The 26223-nt window shown below is 37.4% G+C and overlaps 1 protein-coding gene across 2 annotated transcripts in view; it reads right to left on the bottom strand.

Annotated features, from left to right (window-relative positions):
- The window catches only part of dcun1d4 (DCN1, defective in cullin neddylation 1, domain containing 4 (S. cerevisiae)), a 72002-nt gene that overhangs the window by 33206 nt on the left and 12573 nt on the right, over window positions 1-26223 (bottom strand). For both annotated transcript variants that reach the window (XM_039751185.1, XM_039751186.1), the window contains exons 3-8: window positions 20852-20891; window positions 16299-16413; window positions 14946-15025; window positions 14658-14728; window positions 9234-9325; window positions 690-798 (exon numbers count right to left, since the gene is read on the bottom strand). In XM_039751185.1, coding sequence (XP_039607119.1) covers window positions 690-798; window positions 9234-9325; window positions 14658-14728; window positions 14946-15025; window positions 16299-16413; window positions 20852-20891 — 507 coding nt within the window. The remainder of the gene's footprint in view (window positions 1-689; window positions 799-9233; window positions 9326-14657; window positions 14729-14945; window positions 15026-16298; window positions 16414-20851; window positions 20892-26223) is intronic.

Genomic DNA, 26223 nt, shown 5'->3' with positions numbered 1-26223 from the left:
GGGAGAGTTTGATTAGTCCCAACTTCATTCTGCAGCATGAGAATGATCCCAGACAGATAACCAAAATCATAAAAACTATCTGCAGTGAAGAGAGGAACAGTGAAGCTTGCAACAGATAGTATGGCCCCACAGAGCCCTTATCTCAACATCACCAAGCCAATCTGGGATTACTTAAAGAGTCAGAAGCAAGTAAGAGAGCCAAAGTCTGCAGTGGAACTGTGGGAAGGTCTCCAAGAAGCTCAGAACAGCCTACCACGTGAAGCAAGTGAACCTAAAAAACTGGTTTTACTTACGTCTTTTTGTTTTGCTTTACTGCACTCTTAAAGATTATTGATTAATAAAAACTATTCAAGGCATTACTTTTGACACTCTTTTAAAAGTGCCTGAGACTATTGTACACAGAAATGTATTTTATCTCCTTTATGATCAAACCATTTTTAAATTGTTGCTATTATGCACAGAACATAGTACGGACAAAAGAGTGGAAATGATCAACTGTTATAAATGTTGATTCCTAGTCTGGTATTCAGTTTAACTCTGAAAAATGAAAAATTATCAGTAATAGCTTCCATTTATCTGTCTCAACTGGCCCTCCTTTGGCAACAGTATTGTTTGTCACAGCCCTTTTAATCTTGCAGAAAAAAAAGGTAATATTAAAAAATTATCATTTGTTTCAGCATTCAACTTACCCGTGCAAAATCAAAAGCATATCTGTAAATAAGTTTGAAATTAGTGGGTTCGTTTAGTACTGATCTCAAATAGTCCAATGAATTTCTTAATTTTTCAGTTGTATCACACCTATAGAGAATGGATAGAAATAAATTCTGAATTAATAACAGATATGAGTAACAAAACTTTGGTGAATTAAAGAAAACACATTTCTGAATTGTTTACATTGCTAATGAACTTGCATCTTCCAAAATAAATTCATGTAAATAGGAGGTTTCCAGTTCTGTAAAATATCTGTATAATTTTAAAAAATAGCATATCCTGCTAGCACCCATGTAATTTCTGAAACCACTTAATTAAGTTTGTAGTTTCATGATGATTAAGTTTAATCCAATGGCATTGTGAAAAATACAGAAATTAAACATGACCAGTCAAGTCAAGGGACATTAATGTCTTATCACCCATACACAGTATTACATTATACAGTGGCATGAAATGATTTGAGTGATAAGTCGAAAACTAAAGAGGGTCATGTGATCTGGAAGTCCATCTTTCAAGTGGGACAAGACTAGCCTTTTAAAGTACTTCATAATGACAGATAAGAGTGCTACTTTAATACTCCAACATAGGTATACCTTTGTTACCCTGTGGGCTACCTTATGACCCTACCTATAGGCAGCATTACAGGCTTTTAAAAGTGCAAGTACCCCCAATGTCACCCACAGTTACTGATTTGTTCTAATGGTGTTTAAAACAGTCATATCACCTTTGTACTGTACTTGTTAATGAAGCCAATGACTCATGATGCATACTTCTCTAAGTTGATCTGATAGCCGTATGTGATCAAAACACTCCTGCAGGGCTGAAGTAGCTCCATCTGGCCAAATTCTGATTTGTTTAGGAATTGGTGTGGACAGTTAACCATTTATGCATGAGGTGTCCTGCCATATTTCAAAGGTGTTTATCTATCTATACATCTAAAAGGCAAAGCCCTCACTGACTCATCACTAATTCTCCCACTTTCCATACAGGTGGGAAGCTGAAATTTCTCATGGTCATTCGTTGTAGTGCACTTACAAAAATTAGGTATGTTTCATGTCCTATTGCAACACCCAAGTGGGTGAAACGGGTGTACCCCCTAAACTGTATATATAGATAGGGGAAACCCCTCCTCACTATTTCTGCGCTTCCAATATACGTAGGAAGCCCAAATTTCCAATGCTCATCCTTTACACTGTACTTATAAACGTTAAGTATGTTTCATTTTGCGCTGTGCTCCGTAACAAACTTTCGAAAATAACATCTTCTTTTTGGCTGTCCTCACCATTATGCCGTAAGGAACTTTCGAACTGACTTCTCCTTTAGGCAGTTTCATTACCTATTTTCTGTTAACAGAGGATTTATGTGAATCTGCTTTGTCCCACTTAACGTCATGCCACATAAAGTGAAAGACTCAGTACCATTGGATAGCTGAGTTTTAAACCTAGTTTTCTATGTCTGGTCACTTGCACTATAAGTTACTGCCATATAAAAAAGAAGGGAAATACAGGTGCTGGTCATAAAATTATAATATCATGACAAAGTCGATTTATTTCAGTAATTCCATTCAAAAAGTGAAACTTGTATATTAGATTCATTCATTGCACACAGACTGATGTATTTCAAATGTTTATTTCTTTTAATTTTGATGATTATAACTGACAACTAATGAAAGTCCCTAATTCAGTATCTCAGAAAATTAGAATATCAATTAAGACCAATGCAAAAAAAGGATTTTTTAGAGATGTTGGCCAACTGAAAGGTATGAACATGAAAAGTATGAGCATGTACAGCACTCCTTTGGCCTGGATTACTGCAGCAATGCGGCGTGGCATGGTGTTGATCAGTCTGTGGCACTGCTCAGGTGTTATGAGAGCCCATGTTGTTCTGATAGTGGCCTTCAGCTCTTCTGAATTGTTGGGTCTGGCGTATTGCATCTTCCTCTTCACAATACCCAATAGATTTTCTATGGGGTTAAGGTCAGGTGAGTTTGCTGGCCAATCAAGAACAGGGATACCATGGTCATTAAACCAGGTACTGGTAGCTTTGGCACTGTGTGCAGGTGCCAGGTCCTGTTGGAAAATGAAATCTGCATCCCCATAAAGTTCATCAGCAGCAGGAAGCATGAAGTGCTCTAAAACTTCCTGGTAGACAGCTGCGTTGACCTTGGACCTCAGAAAACACAATGGACCAACACCAGCAGATGACATGGCACCCCAAACCATCACTGACTGTGGAAACTTTGCACTGGACCTCAAGCAACATGAATTCTGTGCCTCTCCTCTCTTCCTCCAGACTCTGGGACCTTGATTTCCAAATGAAATGCAAAATTTACTTTCATCAGAGAACATAACTTTGGACCACTCAGCAGCAGTCCAGTTTTTTTTGTCTCCAGCCCATATGTCTGTGCATGGTGGTTCTTGAAGCACTGACTCCAGCTGCTGAGTCCACTCTTTGTGAATCTCCCCCACAATTTTTATTGGGTTTTGTTTCACAATCCTCTCCAGAGTGTGGTTATCCCTATTGCTTGTTCACTTTTTTCTACCACATCTTGTCCTTCCCTTCGCCTCTCTATTAATGTGCTTGGACACAGAGTTCTTGAACAGCCAGCCTCTTTAGCAATGACCTTTTGTGTCTTGCCCTCCTTGTGCAAGGTGTCAGTGGTCGTCTTTTGGACAACTGTCAAGTCAGCAGTCTTCCCCATGATTGTGTAGCCTACAGAACTAGACTGAGAGACCATTTAAAGGCTTTTGCAGGTGTTTTGAGTTAATTAGCTGATTAGAGTGTAGCACCAGGTGTCTTCAATATTGAACCTTTTCACAATATTCTAATTTTCCGAGACACTGAATTTGGAACTTTCATTAGTTGTAAGTTATAATCATCAAAACTGAAAGAAATAAACATTTGAAATACATCAGTGTGTATATTATATATGCATTAGCTCATCTTTACATATTTTTATGCATTGTTACACACAACCTTTTGTGAGACTCCATGGTGCAATCCATTCAAATTAAATGTCATTCTATTATGTTGCTCACATCTCTGCTATGGGATAGGACATCTAAACTTGGTACATTTATAGCTGACTGGGGAACAACAGAAAATTGATTCCAGGATTGTGCATCATGAATTGTCTTAGTAATGGTACTGTAGAATTCAGTTTTTTGCAAAGAAACCCCTAAAGTGCATTTTTATGTATTTAATTTAATTGACATTGATATAGACTAAGGTATTTAATCATATAAATACTTTATTTTAAAAATGTGGAGTGTTGTACTCACTACTCTTCAACTATAGCTCTATTATTACATAGGCAGAACAATAGCCCTTTATTTTTTGGCATGGAATTTTGGTGAAATACTGGCAAAAAACCATTGGTGTTAAGCAGTGTTCTGTATGCAGGCAACAGCATAATGGAAACAAGATCAGAAAAAACAAGGTTTTGTCAGAGTATGTCTATTTCAGTCAAATCATCCATTTCAAATCACAAGTTTAAATTTGCTAACCTAGCACATTTTTTTTGACATGTTAGAAGAAAGCAGGAGAAAACACAGGCAAGGGAGAACACACAATTTTTAAAGCTCCTTTTCAAGGCTGATTTTATCATTTGTTATCATAAACAGGACTACTCAACTAACCATCATTAATAGACTGAAGACTGATGGGCGTGCAAAAAATTTCATTTTAAAGAGAGCACATGCACAGAATTTTGATGGCTCTTATATCATAGTTGCCCAACCACTATGTTTTTATCCTGTTTAGATGGGGTGGCTTTTGTTCTTCCTGTTTCCACCTCTCTACCCATACCATAATAATATTCTATATAAAAAACGTGTACAAGCATATATGTAACCCCCAAAAATTGTTAACACAATTTTGACTATTCTTGAATATGAAAATTTTTTTACTGAATATTTTAACAATTTTTGGGCTAATCTGATATCCTTAATATAAAGCAACATTTCAATGTACAGTGTATAAAGCTACATGTGTCTCATTTATTCAATGACTGAGAAGAAATTCTTGGGTATCTGCAGGCAACCTGAGGAAAAATGGTTTTCATAAAAGGATTTATCTCAAAGCCCTGAGGCTCAGAAAAAAAGTTCATCAAAAAGTTAAGAAGAAAAAGAAAACATTGTATTTATATAGTGATTTAAAGACATTCTAAGTACTCTGCCTAGAGACTGGGGAGCCACTTTAGTCACCCCAATGTGCAGCATCCACCCCGATGATGGGACGGCAGTCATTCTGCACCAGTATACTCACCACACATTAGCTATTAGAATCAGAACTAGAATCACATTTATTGGCCAAATATGCATGCATACAAAGAATTTGACTCAATCACGCAACTGAGATAAAAAACAAGACAGAGAATGGAAATATATATATATGTATAAAAAGTGCAGAGTGCAACTCAGTGCAAGAAATTCTGAAATAAACACTGAAAAACAAGAATGAACAACATCTAAACAGTATTGCAAGATCCTGGGAGGGTGGGGTGCCCAGCCTGATTAAGATGAATTAACCATCTATGAGCTTGATGGACTGTGGGGAAAATGTTCTTATATCTGTTTGTTTTGGCATATATAAATCTATAACACCTGGCCAATGACAGAAGTTCAAATAGGTTGTGGCCTGGATGTGAGGGGTCGGTGATGATTTTCCCTGCCTGTTTCATGACTTTAGAATAGTACAGGTCCTGTAAGGTGGGCAGACTGTCACCAATGATATTTACGGCACACCTGATTATTTGATGTAGCCTGTTTTTGTCATTTTTAGTCACTGATCCAAACCACACTTTTATGGATGAGCTGAGAACAGACTCAATGACTACTGTATGAAACTGAATCAGCAGCTCGTGCGGAAGGCTGAACTTCCTCAGCTGTCATAGGAAGTACATTCGCTGTTGTGCCATATTTATAATGGAACCTATATTGAGTCTCCCATTTCAAGTCCCAGGAAATTATGGATACCAGAAACATGATGGTTTCCACAGCTGTCACAGCAGTATTAAGCATGGAGAGGAGGGATAATATTGTGGGATATCACCTAAAGTCCACTGTCATCTCCATAGTTTTGAGAGTGTTTAGCTTCATTTTGTTCTGACTACATCAGAGGGACAGCGGCTCAACTTGAAGAGCAGTTGGGAAAGCACATATCCTTAAGGAGCTGGGGTGGTTTGCCTGTGTTTATGATGCGACAGCTAGATGTGAGTTTCCCCAGTTTCACCTGCTGTTTCCCATTGGTCAGGAAATTGGTGATCCATTGACAGGTAGGGACAGAAAACTAGGTAAGTTTTGAGTAGATGAGTTCCAGGATTATTATACTGGATGCAGAGCTGAAATGCACAAAGAGAACCCTTGCATATGTCTCTGGGTTGTCAAGATGTTACAGTATGTAGTGCAGACCCATGTTGACTGCATCATTCACTGCATTGACTAGTTCTCTCAATAAACAAACTGCAGGGGGTACAACAAGGGAGCTGTGATGTCCTTCACGTGAGCTAACATCAGTCTCTCAAAGGTTTTCTTGACCACAGATGTCAGAGCAACAGGCCTTTAGTAATTCATTTTTTGGGGATTGGTAGGATTGTGGCTTGTTCGAAGCATAAGGGAAATTCAGTTGATCAGCCAGTATAAGTTTGTACACTGAGAGGGTTGGAGATAATGTTGTTTATATTCTGGGGCTTATCAAACCTGAAGGTGGTGAAAGGGCAAGAGAGACAGGGGACAGGGGAAAATTAGGGGGCCAGAATAAATAGCCCATAATGGGCAATTTACTCTCCAGAGACAGAGGGTAGCTTTGGGTTCAGAGCATAGGGTCAGCTATTTGTCCAGCGCCACTGGAGCGATGGCCATGATTCGAACCAGCAGACTTCCAGTTATAACTTCCAATTTTCAGATAAAGTAAATAGAGCAGGTATTCTGATTTATTAGTGATCAGTGAACCCTGCTGAATTTGCTTCACATTAAGTTCAGAGATAATGTGCACAATTTTCCAAGTCCTTTATCTTACTCTGTGTCTTTCAAGTTGATTCCACTATGCCTAACACACACTTACATGGCCTGTGATGCAAAGGAACAGCATTATATACTCAGGGGTTGACACCGGTAAATATGTGATTTACGCTGCAAAGCGAGAAGTACTGTATAACATGATTAACCCAGCAGTGAAAACACAACATAAAATTATGCTATTCTTTTAACCGCATGCAAGGAACAAATGTAACTGGGATACTAATGCATACACATTACATACACAAAGCAAATCAGACAACACCATTAAGCATAGATATATACTAAGGCATGTGTGTATACCTGTGGTGCAGACTGGGTAGTAACATCCCCTTCCAAAATTGACACTATGGCTCTTTGATGTCATGCTGGCCTTGAAAAACATCATGGGGTGTTTGTCTAGCTTAGGCTTGTCTAAGCTGTCCATGCAAAGAGTTTTCAAGGGGTAATTATTCAAACAATTTCACCAGTGAAAACGCTTTGGCAAAGTTCACCGATCAACATTGTTTCTTATTCATATTTTACTTTTATTCCCCTCGTGCTGCATCTGCAAAGCATGGCAAGCTTAAGACTTAGGCAACGCTGCTTAAAATAAATATAAGCAAGTAAAAATGACAAACTTCAAACAATGACACTGGAAAACAGAGCTCTTCACAGAAACAGGATTGTCAGTGGGGACAAAAGTAATGTGATCCAAAATAAAGGACACTTTATACAAAAAGACAAAATTGAGCATGTTTTCTCAAAAATGTTAAATGCATAAAAAAATTCAGTTGCAGGACAACAAACTAGGTGTGCAGAACCTGATTCAATTTAATACTTCTCAGCAATGGCAATCAATAAATAACAGATGGGACTAAACTCAACTCTATTCCCATTTTTTCCCTCTTTATGGTCACAGAAAAAATGTAATACAGAGAAGCTTAATATTGTAAGCCCTAGATTTTTTTTTATCTTTTAATTTTGTAAGCACTGTCTTATATTTAATGCTACTCAATGTATGTAATTTCTTTAGCCACAATGTCTTCACTACAGCTTTTAAACCCAAACTTTTAACAGGTTAGGGTGCTAAAAAGTAGCCTGATGATAGACATTGGCAATGATGAAATGCCTTGTACCTTTTACATTGTGTACTTTCAATCAATATAGTAAAATATTCATCTAACTGCAAACAGAGGAGTTAGAGTCAGAATCAGTGCTAAAATAAAAATCGAGTCGGAATTAAAGGTGTATCAACCCCACAGCCCTGAAAGCAATTTAAGAAAAATTCTGTAACAAAGAATAGTATTTATTGTGAGGCTACTATGTTAACAAACAATACAGATTATCATTTATTAGCAAACCACAAGAACACTAGTGTTAGGTTAGTTGTGTTGGATAATGCCAGTTGAGTGCGTTAAGAAGGAGTAGCTGCTCAATTAGCAGTAGACTAAACTAAATGGAGTTTCTCTCTTTTCCCCTTTACAGCTGCCACAAAAATGTAATACAAATGACCTGAATAGACAGTTTTAAATGACACCTATTTTAAGAAACATTTGTCAAGTCAGCAGCTTACACAGAGTAAGCATGAAACCGAGTGTGAGCTGAGGTAGTTAAATGAGCATTGCTAATACTGAAAAGGAACATTAAATGTTAACTTTAAAGCTATTATAATCATAAAAGTAAAATCAGAATTATGGCAGTTATCTTCCATTATCATTAATGATAAAAGGAAAACAGGTCTTGCTTGGTCCAACTGATAATGATCTATGATAAACCAGCAATAATCTGAATTGAATTGGAACAGAATTAGCAGCAGCACTATACTTTTAAGGTACTGAGAAGTGTTTAAAAATCTGTTGCAGTGAGGCAGAAAAATGTAATTCCTAAAATATGCTATGAAGGGTGTGTTTAAGAAACAAAATGATGTCTATTTCACTAATGATAGAACAATAATTCAAAATTGTAAAAGGGTTAATTGTGCCAGTGATTTCCAAAAAACTAAAATACAGCAATACTGAATAGCGTATGTGTCTGAAGTAACATGATGCTCTAATTAGTGGGCATTAAAGTACATAAATATTTCTTTACATTTGAACATCTTTTGCCTTAGAATAAGACACATTTATAACACATTTGCATTATACTTGAATCTCAACCTAGCAGCCCTGACAGTGTACAAAATATAATTAAATCCTAATGCCTGAAGAACAATCCTCCACTCTATGGCAGCATGAATCTCACTGTATAGGTTATGACAAATACAAAAAACACATGAGTGTAATAGGCATATAGTAGCTTAGGCCTGTGTGTTCCCCACCAGATTCATCATCCATTCTGTATTTCCATTACTTTCAGCAACCTGGACAAAGTGTTTTTTGCAATTCAACTACATGTGACTTAAAACAGACAAACTACTTTTCCTTTCTAAAAGTTTAAATACAAACATTTGATCACATTCTAAGCAATTAGAGTCAAATGTTACAGAAATATTGGTGGTATTAATATTATTAAACAATAACTTACTGCAATGTCCCCATTCCTTTCAACCATTCTTGTAAAGTGAAATATCCCATGTTTTGTGCATCTAGCTTCCAAGCTAGCACAAGCATGACTACCTGTATAAAAAAATGCATTGTTAAGTACTTATTAGAACAGCTTTATGCATACTAAGAGTATTATATATTTTAAATCGAATACTGAAAAAATGTTCTGTTACCTAAAGTTAAAAAAAAGATCAAACCTCTCTCATATATATATATATATATATATATATATATCCGAAAGAAGCACATCACTTTTCAACATTTTGTTATGTTACAGCCTTATTCCAAAATGGATTAAATTCATTTTTTTCCTCAAAATTCTACACACAACACCCCATAATGACAACGTGAAAAAAGTTTACTTGAGGTTTTTCCAAATTTACTAAAAATAAAAAAATTAACAAAGCACATGTACAGTACATAAGTATTCACAGCCTTTGCTCAATACTTTGTCGATGCACCTTTGGCAGCAATTACAGCCTCAAGTCTTTTTGAATATGATGCCACAAGCTTGGCACACCTACCCTTGGCCAGTTTCGCCCATTCCTCTTTGCAGCACCTCTCAAGCTCCATCAGGTTGGATGGGAAGCGTCGGTGCACAGCCATTTTAAGATCTCTCCAGAGATGTTCAATCGGATTCAAGTCTGGGCTACTCAAGGACATTCACAGAGTTGTCCTGAAGCCACTCCTTTGATATCTTGGCTGTGTGCTTAGGGCCGTTGTCCTGCTGAAAGATGAACCGTTGCCCCAGTCTGAGGTCAAGAGCGCTCTGAAGCAGGTTTTCATTCAGGATGTCTCTGTATATTGTTGCAGTCATCTTTCCCTTTATCCTGACTAGTCTCCCAGTTCCTGCTGCTGTAAAACATCCCCACAGCATGATGCTGCCACCACCATGCTTCACTGTAGAGATGGTATTGGCCTGGTGATGAGCAGTGCCTGGTTTCCTCCAAACGTGACGCCTGGCATTCACACCAAAGAGTTCAATCTTTGTCAAGCTCAATTTTGAGCTTCATGGCAAAGGTTGTGAATACTTATATACATGTGCTTTCTCAGTTTTTTTATTTTTAATAAATTTGCAAAAATCTCAAGTAAACTTTTTTCACATTGTCATTATGGGGTGTTGTGTGTAGAATTCTGAGGAAAAAAATGAATTTAATCCATTTTGGAATAATTGATGCGCTGTGAATACTTTACGGATGCACTGTGTGTGTGTGTGTTTATATATATATATATATATATATATATATATATATATATATATATATATATATATATATATATATATATATAATATATATATATATATAGTCCATGCAGCTGGGGTGGAGCCCAGCCGGGACGCCTGAGGGGACCGGAGGAGGGCTGGTGCCTCCTACCGACCACGAGGGGGCGACCGCCCTGGTTTTGTTGGTGGCCTCGGGTAGGGGGCTTGGAAGCCCAACCCTTTAGGGGCCCGCGGCCACCGCCAGGCGGCACCCCGGTGCCTGAAGAACCCTGGAACCCAGCACTTCCACCACACCAGGAAGTGCTGGGGGGAAGAAGAATGGGGACACCCCGGAGGGCTTTCGGGTGCGCAGCCGGCACTTCCGCCACACGCGGGCGTGTCCAAGGAGGAGTGCTGGAAAGCAGCTGGAGCCCATCCGAGGTGGTATAAAAGGGGCCGCCTCCCTGCATTCGAGGGCAGAAGTCGGGTGGAAGAGGACGGAGCTGGAGAGAGGACTGGAGGCGGCCAGAAGAAGGGCAAGAGACTGTGAGAGGCCCAGACTTTTGGGGAGTTGGTGCTGGAGGCACTGGGATGTGCATTTGTAAATATTGTATATAGCAGGTGTAAATAAACGTGTATGTGGTGAAACAACGATGTCCATCTGTCTGTGTCCGGGTCCCATTCCACAATATATATATATATTCATCCTGAGACCCAACATAACATTTATGTTTACTGAACTTAATTATGAACAAACATGGTAAAGTAATCCAAAAATGAATGAAAGGTTACAGGAAATTGAGGAGGAAACAAAAGTCTATAGTGAAGCTATTCCTGTAAGTTCATCATAGTACCAAACACTGTTATTCTACAACTGGCTAGAACACATTTGCATTTGCTTCTTTTCCACTTCAGAATTATAAGTTTGTTTTTGATTTTGCTAACAAAATATTAAAGTAAATACTCTGGAATATGAACATAAAATGTAACTGGGATATCCTGAAGAAAAGTGTAACTCTACTCCAAACGTCACAGTACTGCCCTCAGAAAACAGTCATTTTCTTTGATGAATAATATTTAACAAGTAAATGATGAGATTTATAATGCAGAAGAAAAACAGAACAGCTTGCAAGCATCTAAATGTGTAAAACACTTTCTGTATCTGTCTTTAAACATGACATATCATTAATTTATCAAAGATGTTGCAAGTGTGATTAAAGGGCATTAGGACCCTTCTAAGAAACAAAAAGTACATGAAAATATCATTATAATTACTGATTTCAGAGTAAAAGACTATGTCAAGAAAATAGCTTGATAACAATCATTTTATTACAGAAGAATACGTTCTGTACTAATTCATAAACTTTACTTTCTAAACAGAAAACACCAGTTCCTCTCAGAGTCTCAATATTTGGACCTCTATGTTATTAATTCAGATGATAAAGTTTTACCTAAGGTCTTTACCTGCCAGTTACAGCAAGTTATTCATAAATTGACTTGCCCTGATCATACTGTGAGAATAAGATTCAACAATGGATTTCTAAATATGATCAAAATGTTATACTCCTCCACCTTGCTGTTTTGCCCTTACAACATTTTCAATCTCCCATCTGTTCCCCATTAGTAAGGGCCAGATAGGTATGTTCATTCTCCCCTCTCCTCATCAATCCATCCCTTGATCCATTGGCGAAAACTATGTGCAACTCTAACCTGTTCACACTTAACATTCTGTCACTGCTCCTCTCACAGAATTTTCCTTTATGCTGACAAAGTTCTCCTTTACCTAGGCAATGTTTCTTCAGACCTTCCTGTCAGTCCAATTACTCCAGCCTCACTTTTGTCTTCCTTCCTCCTTTTTCTTTTATTCATAAATTCATTCACTGTTAACAACATTCAACTACATGCATAAAGAGCAAGCACCTAGATATGTGACGTATGGATTGTGTTACATGAGTGAATAGAGATTTTTTTCAATTGAAGTTTTGATATTTTTTTCTATATACTCATTGTTCATCCCATTGCAGCCTATTGTGTCAAGAACTCTGTTATCTTCGTTCTCCATAAAAACAAAAGAATACACATTTTTCTTGCTCACAAACTATTTTCAGATCCAGTATTCATTTACAGTAATTAAATTATTATGACAGGAAATATATTTTTAACTTATTAATGGATACCCTGATTGCTCGTTAATTTTAACTTTACTTTATAAAAAAATAACTCATTCATCAAATTATATGATCACCATATTAGCAAATTATTAAATTTACAAAAGTAAAAACTTCCAAGTAAATTTTAGTGGGAGCTTTGCAGCTCAACAAAATAAAAAAAGCTAAGACCAACCTGGCAAAGGTATCTCCCATCTACATGATTTGAGCCATAGTCTTATATTCTAATGCAGACAGAATGTACGTACCATAAAAAAAAATCTGATTTCCATTATAAAGTTTCTACTGAAATGTTCTGCACACAGCATACCAAGCACTCAATGATGAAAATACAGAAAAAGCTACAATATCTAACATCTCTTAAAACTGTCAGTTTAAAATATAGTGACATAGAAATCTCCTACACATTGGAACATTATACCCCTCTACAGAATCCTTTGGGCTGTATCATTCACTAAAAATAAGAATATGCTCTGAAGCAAGCACAAATAATACTAACAATAATGAACAAGAATGCAGGAACTGGCAGTGCCCACTTAAAAGAACTGATTGAGCTCCTGCCATCTAGAAGAATGTCTTCACAGCAGGGCTGCCTGTTGTCACAAAGGGCTTTTTTCATAACCACAGATATCAAAGCCTAAGGTGGTTTATGTTAGTGAGGAATGAAAAACAGGCCTAAGGGTAAGACATATGCACATTCAGGATGAATGTCACCAAGATGGCATTAATTAAAATCAGTACCAGACTACATACCAATGACACAGTGTTATAACAGGAAATAAGGAAGCAGAGTCCACATTGCATTAAAATGCCTAATTAAAAGCACACAACAATTACAGGTAAGTCTGTACATGCTTATAATATGACATCTGGTGGATAACTTCACTTAGTACAGTAAACTTGGTACTACTGCTTAACAATAACTATTTCACTACTAAAGGAGCCCATAAGCAAATTAGCTAAATCACATTACAACATACATAATATGACTCACAACTGTTTTTATAGTTAGAGACAGAACAAATGACTAGTGTGAGTCACATACAGGAATTTTGTTTTCATGTCACGTAACTCAGTCAATACATAATACTAGCTATGAAAAACAAATATGATAGTGCTTTTGGTATAATAATAAATACCTGTATTTCTGCTGCAAATGCAAACAGCAATGTTGGTCCATCTAACTATTGACAACCATATACCTGTGACTTCACATTCAGGGTAATTTATCAATTTAAGTTTAAACTTTAAATTCAATGAGATGATAATCCTAATTAAGAAATAGTGCAAAGTAGTGCAAATTTACATGTCCAGCTATGATTAAGTATCATATACTGTATTAATCTGAGAAACCTATACCAGAGAGACATACATTAATGTATTTTAATGTCTGCCTGTTTGTGCTTTGAAAAGGTGAGGTAGTTATAGTACTGTGGTTTAAGTCATTAAAGTACAGTAGATAGTGAAACTTAACTTTCCATATGACAATAAATTCAATCTCATTTACAGAAGCAAAAGTTATACAGATTTAAGAAGTTAGGGAAAAATTAGACAACACAACACAAGGAGATACAGTGTGGATACTAATGACAAACTTTTTTTTAATACACAACAATTTATAGTGAATGTAATCCTGTGACTTCACAGGTACATAGATATAATACAGTCATTTGTTAAGTGACTTGATTCTAGGTCACACTGTAATATTTGTCTTGAATGAATGCAACTTATAAAACATACAACTCTTGTTGTACACAGTGGCCTGTAGCCAGATGTATAGACCTGGTGATATTTTTCTTGTGAATATCAATTGTATGTGAACATAACAAAATAAGTACATGTCAGGATTGTGCATCCATCCACTCATCCAGTTATACTATAGGGTTGTACAGAGTTGAATATATACTAGGTTGGGAGCATGCGCTGATTATAGTGCATTGCCGCACCTACCACATGACAAACCTAGTAGAGAAGAAAATCAAAAATATGCTTCACATACAAAAAACAAACAAGAGATACCAAAACATCTTACATTTTCAGGTTCCACTCCAATATCTTCACAAAACTTTTCCATGCCCTCAGGGCCTACAACATCATCACTACCTATGAAATACAAATTTAATTAAACTGTTGATGAAAAATTATTTTTCCAATATGACAGCAATAGTAATTTAGCACTACAATCCGCAGAATAAAGCACACACCACTCACATTAAAAACAAAAACTATTAAAAACAAAAGTATTTCAAAACGATTTTTCATCCCTGTTCAACACAGCATATATACCAAAACATTTCTACACATTGTACTATATGCCTACCTGCATATTCATAAAACCATTCAAGGCATCTTTTACTGGAAAATTCTTCTTCAGTCTTGATCCTAGATGATTCGTGCTTTCTGAATATTAGATAGCAGAAATGAAAAGTAAGAATCTGAGCCTCTTATTCATTTACTGACATGTGAACTCGAAATATAACTTTAGGAAAAAAATTGCTTGACATGTTGAAACATTTAATTTCCAAACTATGTCATTCTATATTGATTAAGAAAAAAAATTAATGGATGTCTCAAAATCTTGAAGGGCATCAGATATTCCATGCAAGGAAACAAGTGGGGATGCTTCACCAAAACTTGCTTTATGTTCTACTAAATGATCTATTTTTGAAATATGAAGAAAACTATTTTTAAATAACAAATCCTGAAAAATAGCACTGTATGATGTGAAATACAGAGATGGGTTCAAATACTGATCTGTGTGTACATAGTTTACGCATTTTTCCAGTGTTGCTTTTCCAAAAATATGCAGGTTAGGCTGAAAGGTGAATCTAAATGATCCCAGTAAAAATGAGTGTGGTTGGGTAGGTGTGTATGTACATAGCTGTGTTCAATGATGGACTGATGCTCCATCCAGAGTTGGTTCTTCCTTGCTAGGCTCCAGACACTGACTCTGCAGTACAATAAGCATACTAAAAAAATGAAAAAAGTAAATGAATTGCAAATACCATTTTGCAATATCACCTTACAAATGTCACCCACATATAAAGGCCAAATCTGTGTATTTGGTTCTTGAAAAAGTATTTTACTGTGGTTTACGGATTTACTACGTATCTAACAAAATAAGAATGTGAGGGCAGCACAATGCGACAGGAGACAAACAAAAAAGCTTAAACCTCAAATCTTTGTCACTGTCTATAAGGAGTTTTGACACAGTCACCATGTTTGAGTGGGCTTTTCTCTGGATACTCTAGTTTTCCTACTACATCCCAAATTTGTATACATTTGGCTAATTAGTGACTTTATTGGTATAAGTGAATGTGGGTGTGGGTGTTTCAGCTATGATAGTCAGGTACATCAACTAGTGTCGGTCCCACGGTTAAGACTGATGCTAGCTGAGACAGATTTTGACTAGCACATGATTATAAACTTAAATTAAGCATGAAGGGATTGATGACATTTTTCTTCATAACCATAATGAACAAGCAAGTGATATCAAACATTACAACTGAGAATCGCCAGACGAGATCTAAAACTATTCTGCACTGCTTTATGTGAAACTTCAAGTATATATGTATGAAACCACAATGAAATAAACTTTCAAAAGCAGACTGATACTTGAGCTTGTAACCAAGAGATGCATAAACACCTGTTATAGTCAAAGAAAGCAGTATACCTGTCATGTCTGCTTTTCTTGGCTGACAGATCATCTCCTGCAGTAGGTCTTCTCTTTTTTCTAGGAGGCATTGCTTTTGAAAAGCAGTCTGAAGAACTGCAAGATCGCAAGTTCCCTGCATTAGAAATAAAAATGCAACTGTCAACTAAAAATGATATTATTAGGTCCAGTAACCAAATATCAGAAATGTAATCAACTTCTACCAAATAAGAAAACTTACAAAATTAGGAGTTTAGACATTTTTAGATTTTAGACTCAAACATATATTATCACAAAAAAAGTAACACGAGTGTCTTGTTTTCTTTAAAACAAGTCAGCGTTTTCTGTGTCCTCACTTAGAATGCAAAACTGAAGGGATTTGCTTTGGTGAACTGCTGCCTAATTTTTTCATGCAGTACTGTGGTAAACTCCTCAAAGCTTCGTGGATTGTTTACCATTTCTCTTTTTGTTTGCTTTGTGCTCTTTTCCCTACTGAAACAAACCCACACAGCCCAATAATCTCAGTGTTCCATCTACAGTCTTCCACTCGAATGGGTTTGCTTTGTTTTTGGGGTGGTTATCATACTTAAACATTGCATTTTTTATCAATGAATAATTTTCCTGAAGACCTTTAGGTGTGAAAAACTATTTGCCCCTTCCTGATTTCTTATTCTTTTGCATGTTTGTTGTAATTCAGCTTTATTTGAGGGTTTTCTAGCATGAACCGCCTTTTTAAGGTCATGCCATAGCATCTCAATTGGATTCAGGTCAGGACTTTGACTAGGCCACTCCAAAGTCTTCATTTTGTTTTTCTTCAGCCATTCAGAGGTGGATTTGCTGGTGTGTTTTGGGTCATTGTCCTGTTGCAGCACCCAAGATCGCTTCAGCTTGAGTTGACGAACAGATGGCCGGACATTCTCCTTCAGGATTTTTTGGTAGACAGTAGAATTCATGGTTCCATCTATCACAGCAAGCCTTCCAGGTCCTGAAGCAGCAAAACAACCCCAGACCATCATACTACTACCACCATATTTTACTGTTGGTATGATGTTCTTTTTCTGAAATGCTGTGTTCCTTTTACTCCAGATGTAACGGGACATTTGCCTTCCAAAAAGTTCAACTTTTGTCTCATCAGTCCACAAGGTATTTTCCCAAAAGTCTTGGCAATCATTGAGATGTTTCTTAGCAAAATTGAGACGAGGCCTAATGTTCTTTTTGCTTAACAGTGGTTTGCGTCTTGGAAATCTGCCATGCAGGCCGTTTTTGCTCAGTCTCTTTCTTATGGTGGAATAGTGAACACGGACCTTAATTGAGGCAAGTGAGGCCTGCAGTTCTTTAGACGTTGTCCTGGGGTCTTTTGTTACCTCTCGGATGAATCGTCTCTGCGCTCTTGGGGTAATTTTAGTCGGCCAGCCACTCCTGGGAAGGTTCACCACTGTTCCATGTTTTTGCCATTTGTGTATAATGGCTCTCACTGTGGTTCGCTGGAGTCCCAAAGCTTTAGAAATGGCTTTATAACCTTTACCAGACTGATAGATCTCAATTACTTCTGTTCTCATTTGTTCCTGAATTTCTCTGGATCTTGGCATGATGTCAAGCTTTTGAGATGCTTTTGGTCTACTTCTCTGTGTCAGGCAGCTCCTATTTAAGTGATTTCTTGATTGAAACAGGTGTGGCAGTAATCAGGCCTGGGGGTGGCTACGGAAATTGAACTTGGGTGTGATACACCACAGTTAGGTTATTTTTTAACAAGGGGGCAATTACTTTTTCACACTGGGCCATGTAGGTTTGGATTTTTTCTCCTAAATAATAAAACCATCATTTAAAAACTGCATTTTGTGTTTACTTGTGTTATATTTGACTAATGGTTAAATGTGTTTGATGATCTGAAACATTTTTTGTGACAAACATGCAAAAGAATAAGAAATCAGGAAGGGGGCAAATAGTTTTTCACACCACTCTAACTCTAAACCTGTTAATGTTTCTCAGAAGTACCACCAAATTTAACTAGATCCCCGTCACTGCTAGTTGAAATACATCCCCAGACAATATAAGGGCCACCACCAGAAGACAGACAGGTATCAATGCACTTCTCACAAACTCTTCTTCTAAAATACTAGCACCTCTGTGAACCAAAAGTATAATATTTTGACTCATTGCTTTATAAAACATTTTCCTACTAGTTATTGATTTATGGACTTCTGTGCACTGCAATCTCTTCTGCTTGCTGCCTTTCAGTTTTCAAGTTTGGACTCATCCCTCTTTTAACACTGTTGGTTAGTGCTTTATGTTTTTTAATGCACTACAGTATTTTCTGCTTGTTATCAAAAGAGTAGTTTCTTAACTACAACACTATGAAAGATGCAAAGTAAGCAATTCATTGGATTTGCTTCTGTCTCTTAGGAAAATAAAATTTAAGTACTGTTCATCAGACAAGGTCATTCTTTTTGGGCCTTTCCATTTATCCAGTATTTTCAAATTTCCATATCTGTGGTTACCATTCAGTGCCTCAAATTATTTCATAAATACTTATCACAAATTTATTAAGAGGTTTGATGTTGGTGAAATTTAAGAAATATATAGAATGACTGTTTTTTATGGATGACACTGCAGTTGTGACCCGCTGGGCTGGCTACTTTGAGCAGTTATTCAAAGCTGATCCTCTGGCTAGGACGTTGGATATCTCTGGGTCCATGGTTCTTGAGACTGATCCTCCAATTAGTTGTGTACCACCCAATCTCACTGAGATTGCACAGGTGGTGAACCAGCTGAGGGGAGGAAAGGCTGCAGGGGTCTGTGGTATCTGGTGTGAACTTCTCCTGGCTGGTGGTAAGGCTGTCCTCCTGGCATTGCAAGCAATCTTTGCTTCCATTTGGGAGACTGGCATCATCCCAACTGACTGGAAAACAGGACTTATCCCTATCTGGAAAGGGAAGGGTGATCGCCTGGATTGCAGCAACTACAGGGGGATAACACTGCTCTCTGTGCCGGGTAAGGTCCTTGCTAGGGTCTTCCTTAGTAGGATCTGTGACTACTTGCTCACCTACCAGCGACCGGAACAGTCTGGTTTTACGCCTAAGAAGTCCACCATCAGCCGCATACTGGCACTGAGGGTTCTCATGGAGCGCAAACGCGAATATCAGCAGAGTTTCTTTGCAGCCTTTGTCAGTATTCGCAAAGTGTTTGACTCAGTTGTTTGAGGTGCCCTGTGGGACATCCTGAGGGTTCGTGGGATCCCCTCGAGGTTGCTGGATATCATGGCCGGCCTGTACACTGGTACTGTGAGTGCTGTGCAGAGGTGAGGCAGAAGCTCTGCATTTTTTCAAGTTGATTCTGGAGTTCGTCAGGGGTGTGTTCTTGCTCCTACTCTGTTCAATGCTTGTATGGACTGGGTGTTGGGCAATGTCGTGGGGTCCAGCAGCTGTGGGGCAACTGTTGGTGAAGAAAGATTCACAGATCTTGACTTTGCTGACAATGCTGTGATCTTTGCAGAGTCAATGGAGGCTCTGATCGGGGCGCTCGAGAGACTGAGCGAGGAGTATGAGTGTCTGGGCTTGCGAGTGTCCTGGATAAAAACCAAGATCCAGGCCTTTAATGACCTCTTGGGCACAGCCATCAGCAGAGTGTCTGTTTGCAGAGAGAGTGTCAACCTTGTCGAGAAGTTTACTTACCTTGGCAGTGACATTCATGTCTCTGGTGACTCTTCCTATGAAGTCAGTAGACGGATTGGGAGAGCATGGGGGATCATGAGGTCACTGGAAAGGGGTGTGTGGCGCTCCCAATATCTATGCAAAAGGACGAAGGTCTAAGTCTTTAGAGTCCTGGTGCTTCCTGTCTTGCTATATGGTTGTGAGACATGGATGGTATCCAGTTACCTGAGATGAAAACTGGACTCCTTTGCTACTGTGTCTCTCTGGAAAATCCTTGGGTACCGTTGGTTTGACTTTTGTGTCAAATGAGTGGTTGCTCATGGAGTCCTGAATGAGGCACATTACACCTGCATTGTGAGGGAGCATCAGTTATGGCACTACGGCCATATGGCACGTTTCCCTGACGGTGATGCGGCTCATAAGATCCTCATTGCTGGGGACCTGAGTGGCTGGACCAGGTCACCCACGTAACACCTGGCTGCAGCAGATTGAGGGTCATTTCCAGAGGGTGGGACTGGACCGCATGTCTTCCTGGGAGGATGCAAACCGGGATCCCGAGTTGTTTCGTCCTGTACCAGTGCATGCTCCCCAACTTGACTTGATTGGTTTGTATCAAAGAAATTTTTGGGAATATCTATGTTATTCTAGCGTCTTAATATGTCAATACATTTTTAGAAAACACAAGAAATTCAAGTTACTCTTATTTTATCAATGTTGTAGTGCACCCTCAAACAAACACTATCCAAGCAATTAGCTTTAAAAATTTTCTTGGGTGGACTGTGACTTCTATACAGTACTGTACATAGTATAGCTAACTTACATATTTGGCCCCTGATCAATGTTTCATGTAAAATTCATATTTAGAATTTTATAATTAGATAATAAAAAGTATAAAAGTATTATGTATAAAAAATGATTTCTTACCTGTCTGGTGCTCGTCTTGACTAATGTCTTCAGTCAAATTCTGAAAATAAAAGGGCAAAAAGAATAATTCAGCCATTTTTGTACTGCTATCTCAGTACTGATAAAGTTTAGTAAGGCCTTAAAAAGGCCTTTTTTTTTTTAAAATACAACAATAAAATAATCTACATGCCACGTAAAACAATTAACAAAAACTAATGGAATATGTGAATACAGGTTATATAATCAGAACTATTTAGTTAAAAACTAAAAATGTCTGGATAGAATGGTGAGGATTTCACTAACTTAAATACAAATCTTAATTTCTGAAAGTGCAAGAATTAGGCTGATCCACATTCTGTTGCCTTCCTGTTAACTAGTAGTCCACCTGCTATTTCAAATATTTCCAACTCTGCCTTTAGTATATCAGCTATGTACTCTGCTGTATCATTACATTTTAACTCTGTCTATCATACTTTCTTTTAGATTACTTTTTTGGGATCCGCACACAAACCATGGCAGTTTTCCTTTTTTCTTTTGTAGCTTAACAGCAGTGCCCAATCTATCAATATAAAGGAATACTTAATCTAAAAATTATATTTTCTTTTTTACATTTTACTTAGACCATTTTCTTTGTAGTGATAAGCCAAGAAAACTGAACATAAAAAGCATTCGCAATGGAATCAGACTTTAAAAAGAAGGACAGACCTATCCCCATCAAGAATCATATCTACAATTAAAAGGGTTGTGGACTGCTCTGATTTTTCAGAAACATTTATTTAATAATACTTTAGCAACAAAATGCGTGCATTTTGCACATTAGTAGCATACAACCAGGCAATTTACATTTGGATAATGTGACTCTGGTAAAGTCAGATTTTGTTCTTGGACATTTTCATATTGTTTGCTATTGTCCTGTGTTGGTCCCTACAGATACCTATTCTATCAGCAACTTTATCATCTCAGTTCTCAATAAAAACATGACATTAAAATTTTCGCCATCACTTCACAATACTGAGATAATACTGAGATAGAATTTGTGAATTGAATTTGTGAACTTCAATTCAAAGTCAATCACATGTGACTTCTAGTTTCCTGTTTATGATATGCAATGATTTTTGTGGAAGTGCTTATTTAAAAATATTTTAGCAAAAAAGCATGTTTTGCATGCTTTAATCATATGACTGAATAATTGATATATGGATGGTTTACACATCATTTGCTATAAGTAAGTAACATATAAAACATATATTGGTAATTTTTGGGTAGAATATTCATTAAAATGTGTCATTTTAAGATTCATGTTATTCATACTGTTGTGGAAAATGCTTAAGCAATGGCAAAATGTTTATTGCTAACTAGGGGGTTCCCCCCTGCTCTCTTCACTCGCCAGCCACTTCCTGTCTCTGCTGCTCGCTTTGTGAAGAGGCAGGGCTGAACGCACTCCAAGGAGACATGGTCGCTCCTCCGAAATCCCCTCTTAAAGGATGATACAATGGGAAACAAATACTTTTTTTATATCCTATTTGCTCAATCAGCTGGTGGCTTGCTGCTGCTGCTGCCGTGCTGCGTGATCTGCATCTAGTGCGGTGCTTCAAACATTTAAAAGCTTGTACAGTAGCTGTCTTACTGTTTGTGTTTTACTTCCGGCCCCGGGCGTGGTTAAATCTTTTGGCACAAAGTCCCATCTTGTGAGACATGAGTTCTTGATATTTTTTAGTTTTTAATATAAAAATGGAATGGTGATACAATGTGAAACAAATGCAGTTTTTTTTTACCTCCTCTTTGCTCGATCAGCTGCTGGCTTTCTGCTGCTGCGTGATCTGCATTTTGTACGCCATTTCAAACATTTAAAAGCCTGTACAGGAGCTGTCCTACTGCTTGTGCTTTATTACCAGCCCCAGGCGTGGTTAAATCTTTTGGCACAAAGTCCTGCATTGCGAAGCGTAAGTTCTTGATATTTTTTAGTTTATAATTTAAAAACGGAATAAGAATCTGATAATCTAACAACATCATATTAAAGTTTGATAAATTCTGAAAAGAATGATACCAAACATATACATATAGGTTTTGAAATAAGCCCTATTTAAAGCGTGACAAAAAACATGAAGCACTTCAGTTGCACTTTTAGGCTCAGGACTATATTATATATATATAAATATACATACAAATACATACATACAGAGAGAGAGAGTAGATTTAATAATAAAAAAAAAAGATTTATCTGTGAGAGAGCTACTGATAGATTAACTTGAAAGAGGCCCCGAATATTCTGCAATAACTATCGCTAGGACGAAGCAATATGAACTAAACAACATGCAATGTGCTCCTCAGTATATGGAACTTCGAACAAGCTGGGATGTCCTTGCATAGGAGTGATGAGGTAGGCACTGGACAGCCGTCGCAATGTTTAACCTTTGCGAGCAACTTCTGGGTGCATACCGCCGTACCCCTTCACTCAAGTCACTTGACTTCTCATCATGATGGTCGTGTACAGTATTGAGCAACGCAGTGTTCTGTATATATCTGTATATGTGTGTGTATATATATATATATATATATATATATATGGGTGTGTGTGTGTGTATATATTTATCTATACTAATAAAAGGCAAAGCCCTCACTGACTGACTCACTGACTGACTGACTGACTGATTCACTCACTCATCACTAATTCTCCAACTTCCCGTGTAGGTAGAAGGCAGGCTTATTCCTTACAGCTTACTTACAAAAGTTAATCAGGTTTCATTTCGAAATTCTACACGTAACGGTCATAACGGTCAACAACGTCTGTCATGTTGAACTTTCTTATTTATGGCCCCATCTTCACGAAATTTGGTAGGCGGCTTCCCTGCGCTAACCGAAACTGATGTATGTACTTATTTCGGTGGTACGACACCACTGTCGGCCACTATAATGAACTTTTCAACTGTCTGTGTTACTTATGAGCCCATCTTCAAGGAATTTGGCACGTGGGTTCCCAACGCTAACTGAATCCTACTTACGTGTGTGTGTATATATATATATATATATATATATATATATATATATATATATATATATATATATATATATATACACACACACACACACACATTTTCATTTGAAAGGACTACACGACGGAAGCCTTGATAAAAGCGTGGTTTTGTGCAAACTGTGCAAAAAGGAGTTTGCATACCACCGAAGCACTTCAACCTTATGGTACAAAATGATGCAAAACATGTTGCAGCGAGCACAGTTAGCACCAGCAGTACGAGTTCGAGTACCAAAAAAAGGTGTCGGCAGCCCAAACCTGATGAAATGACTGGCTTCAGGATCAAAATTAGTAAGTCAACATTGGTCAAACTTACAAATTCTCTCGCAAAATGGATTGCTTTGGACTGTAGACCACTATCAGTGGTGGAAGATAGGGGGTTAGAAAATGTGCTACAGTTAGCGTCAGGTGATCCATCTTTCCAACTGCCATGCCGAAGGACTATTTCAAGTAAAATTCAACAGCTTTATGACACCAAAAAGCAAGCAAAATTAGATGCATTACAGAAAGCGGACTTTGTGGCTCTTACCGAGGATCAATGGACTTCCGTGATCGTTAGTAATTCTAATTACAAAATGTTCAATGATCACACTGTTTTAGCTTAATGTACAAAACAATTTTGGCTAAGGTTACTCAGAGTTTAAAGGTGAAGCTGGTCAAATTACCTTTTATGTTTCTGCCTTATTTTTTAAGAAGAAAAACTGCACATGATGTTGAAATTTTTATTATTATTTAAAGACAATACCATTCTGAAAATGTACTTAAAGTACTTAAAATACCACTTTATTTTTAAGTCTGTCCAATTTTAGCCAGAGATGATATTTTTGTTTCTGTTTTGAATTGAAATGCAGTTTAAATGCATTTTTTTTTTCAGAAATTAAAAGAGCTTGAGTTTACAATATTCATGTCCATGTCTATTATTTGATTCTGTCGCCCACTAAAACCCTTTTAAATTAAAAAAAACTTGCATTTTGGGGCAAATTTTCTTGTTCGATTAAATGTGATTAATCAAGATTAATTAATTACAAAGCCTCTAATTAATTAGATTAATTTTTTTAATCAAGTCCCACCTATATATATATATATATATATATATATATATATATATATATATATATATATATATACATACAGTATATATATATATATATATACAGTATATATATATATATATATATACAGTATATATATATATATATGTGGGTGTATATGTATATATGTAGATATGTATGTATATGTATATATGTATATGTGTGTGTGTGTGTATATATATATATATATATATATATATATATATATATATATGTTTATGTGTGTGTGTGTGTGTATGTATATATACACTCACCTAAAGGATTATTAGGAACACCTGTTCAATTTCTCATTAATGCAATTATCTAATCAATCAATCACATGGCAGTTGCTTCAATGCATTCAGGGTTGTGGTCCTGGTCAAGACAATCTCCTGAACTCCAAACTGAATGTCAGAATGGGAAAGAAAGGTGATTTAAGCAATTTTGAGCGTGGCATGGTTGTTGGTGCCAGACGGGCCGGTCTGAGTATTTCACAATTTGCTCAGTTACTGGGATTTTCACACGTAACCATTTCTAGGGTTTACAAAGAATGGTGTGAAAAGGGAAAAACATCCAGTATGCGGCAGTCCTGTGGGCAAAAATGCCTTGTTGATGCTAGAGGTCAGAGGAGAATGGGCCGACTGATTCAAGCTGATAGAAGAGCAACTTTGACTGAAATAACCACTCGTTACAACCGAGGTATGCAGCAAAGCATTTGTGAAGCCACAACACGCACAACCTTGAGGCGGATGGGCTACAACAGCAGAAGACCCCACCGGGTACCACTCATCTCCACTACAAATAGGAAAAAGAGGCTACGATTTGCACGAGCTCACCAAAATTGGACAGTTGAAGACTGGAAAAATGTTGCCTGGTCTGATGAGTCTCGATTTCTGTTGAGACATTCAAATGGTAGAGTCAGAATGTTGCGTAAACAGAATGAGAACATGGATCCATCATGCCTTGTTACCACTGTGCAGGCTGGTGGTGGTGGTGTAATGGTGTGGGGGATGTTTTCTTGGCACACTTTAGGCCCCTTAGTGCCAATTGGGCATCGTTTAAATGCCACGGGCTACCTGAGCATTGTTTCTGACCATGTCCATCCCTTCATGACCACCATGTACCCATCCTCTGATGGCTACTTCCAGCAGGATAATGCACCATGTCACAAAGCTCTAATCATTTCAAATTGGTTTCTTGAACATGACAATGAGTTCACTGTACTAAAATGGCCCCCACAGTCACCAGATCTCAACCCAATAGAGCATCTTTGGGATGTGGTGGAATGGGAG

This window comes from Polypterus senegalus, chromosome 4 (assembly GCF_016835505.1).
Source record: "Polypterus senegalus isolate Bchr_013 chromosome 4, ASM1683550v1, whole genome shotgun sequence".
Classification (NCBI taxonomy): Eukaryota; Metazoa; Chordata; class Cladistia; order Polypteriformes; family Polypteridae; genus Polypterus; species Polypterus senegalus.
This window is presented reverse-complemented; position numbering and strand designations above follow the sequence as displayed.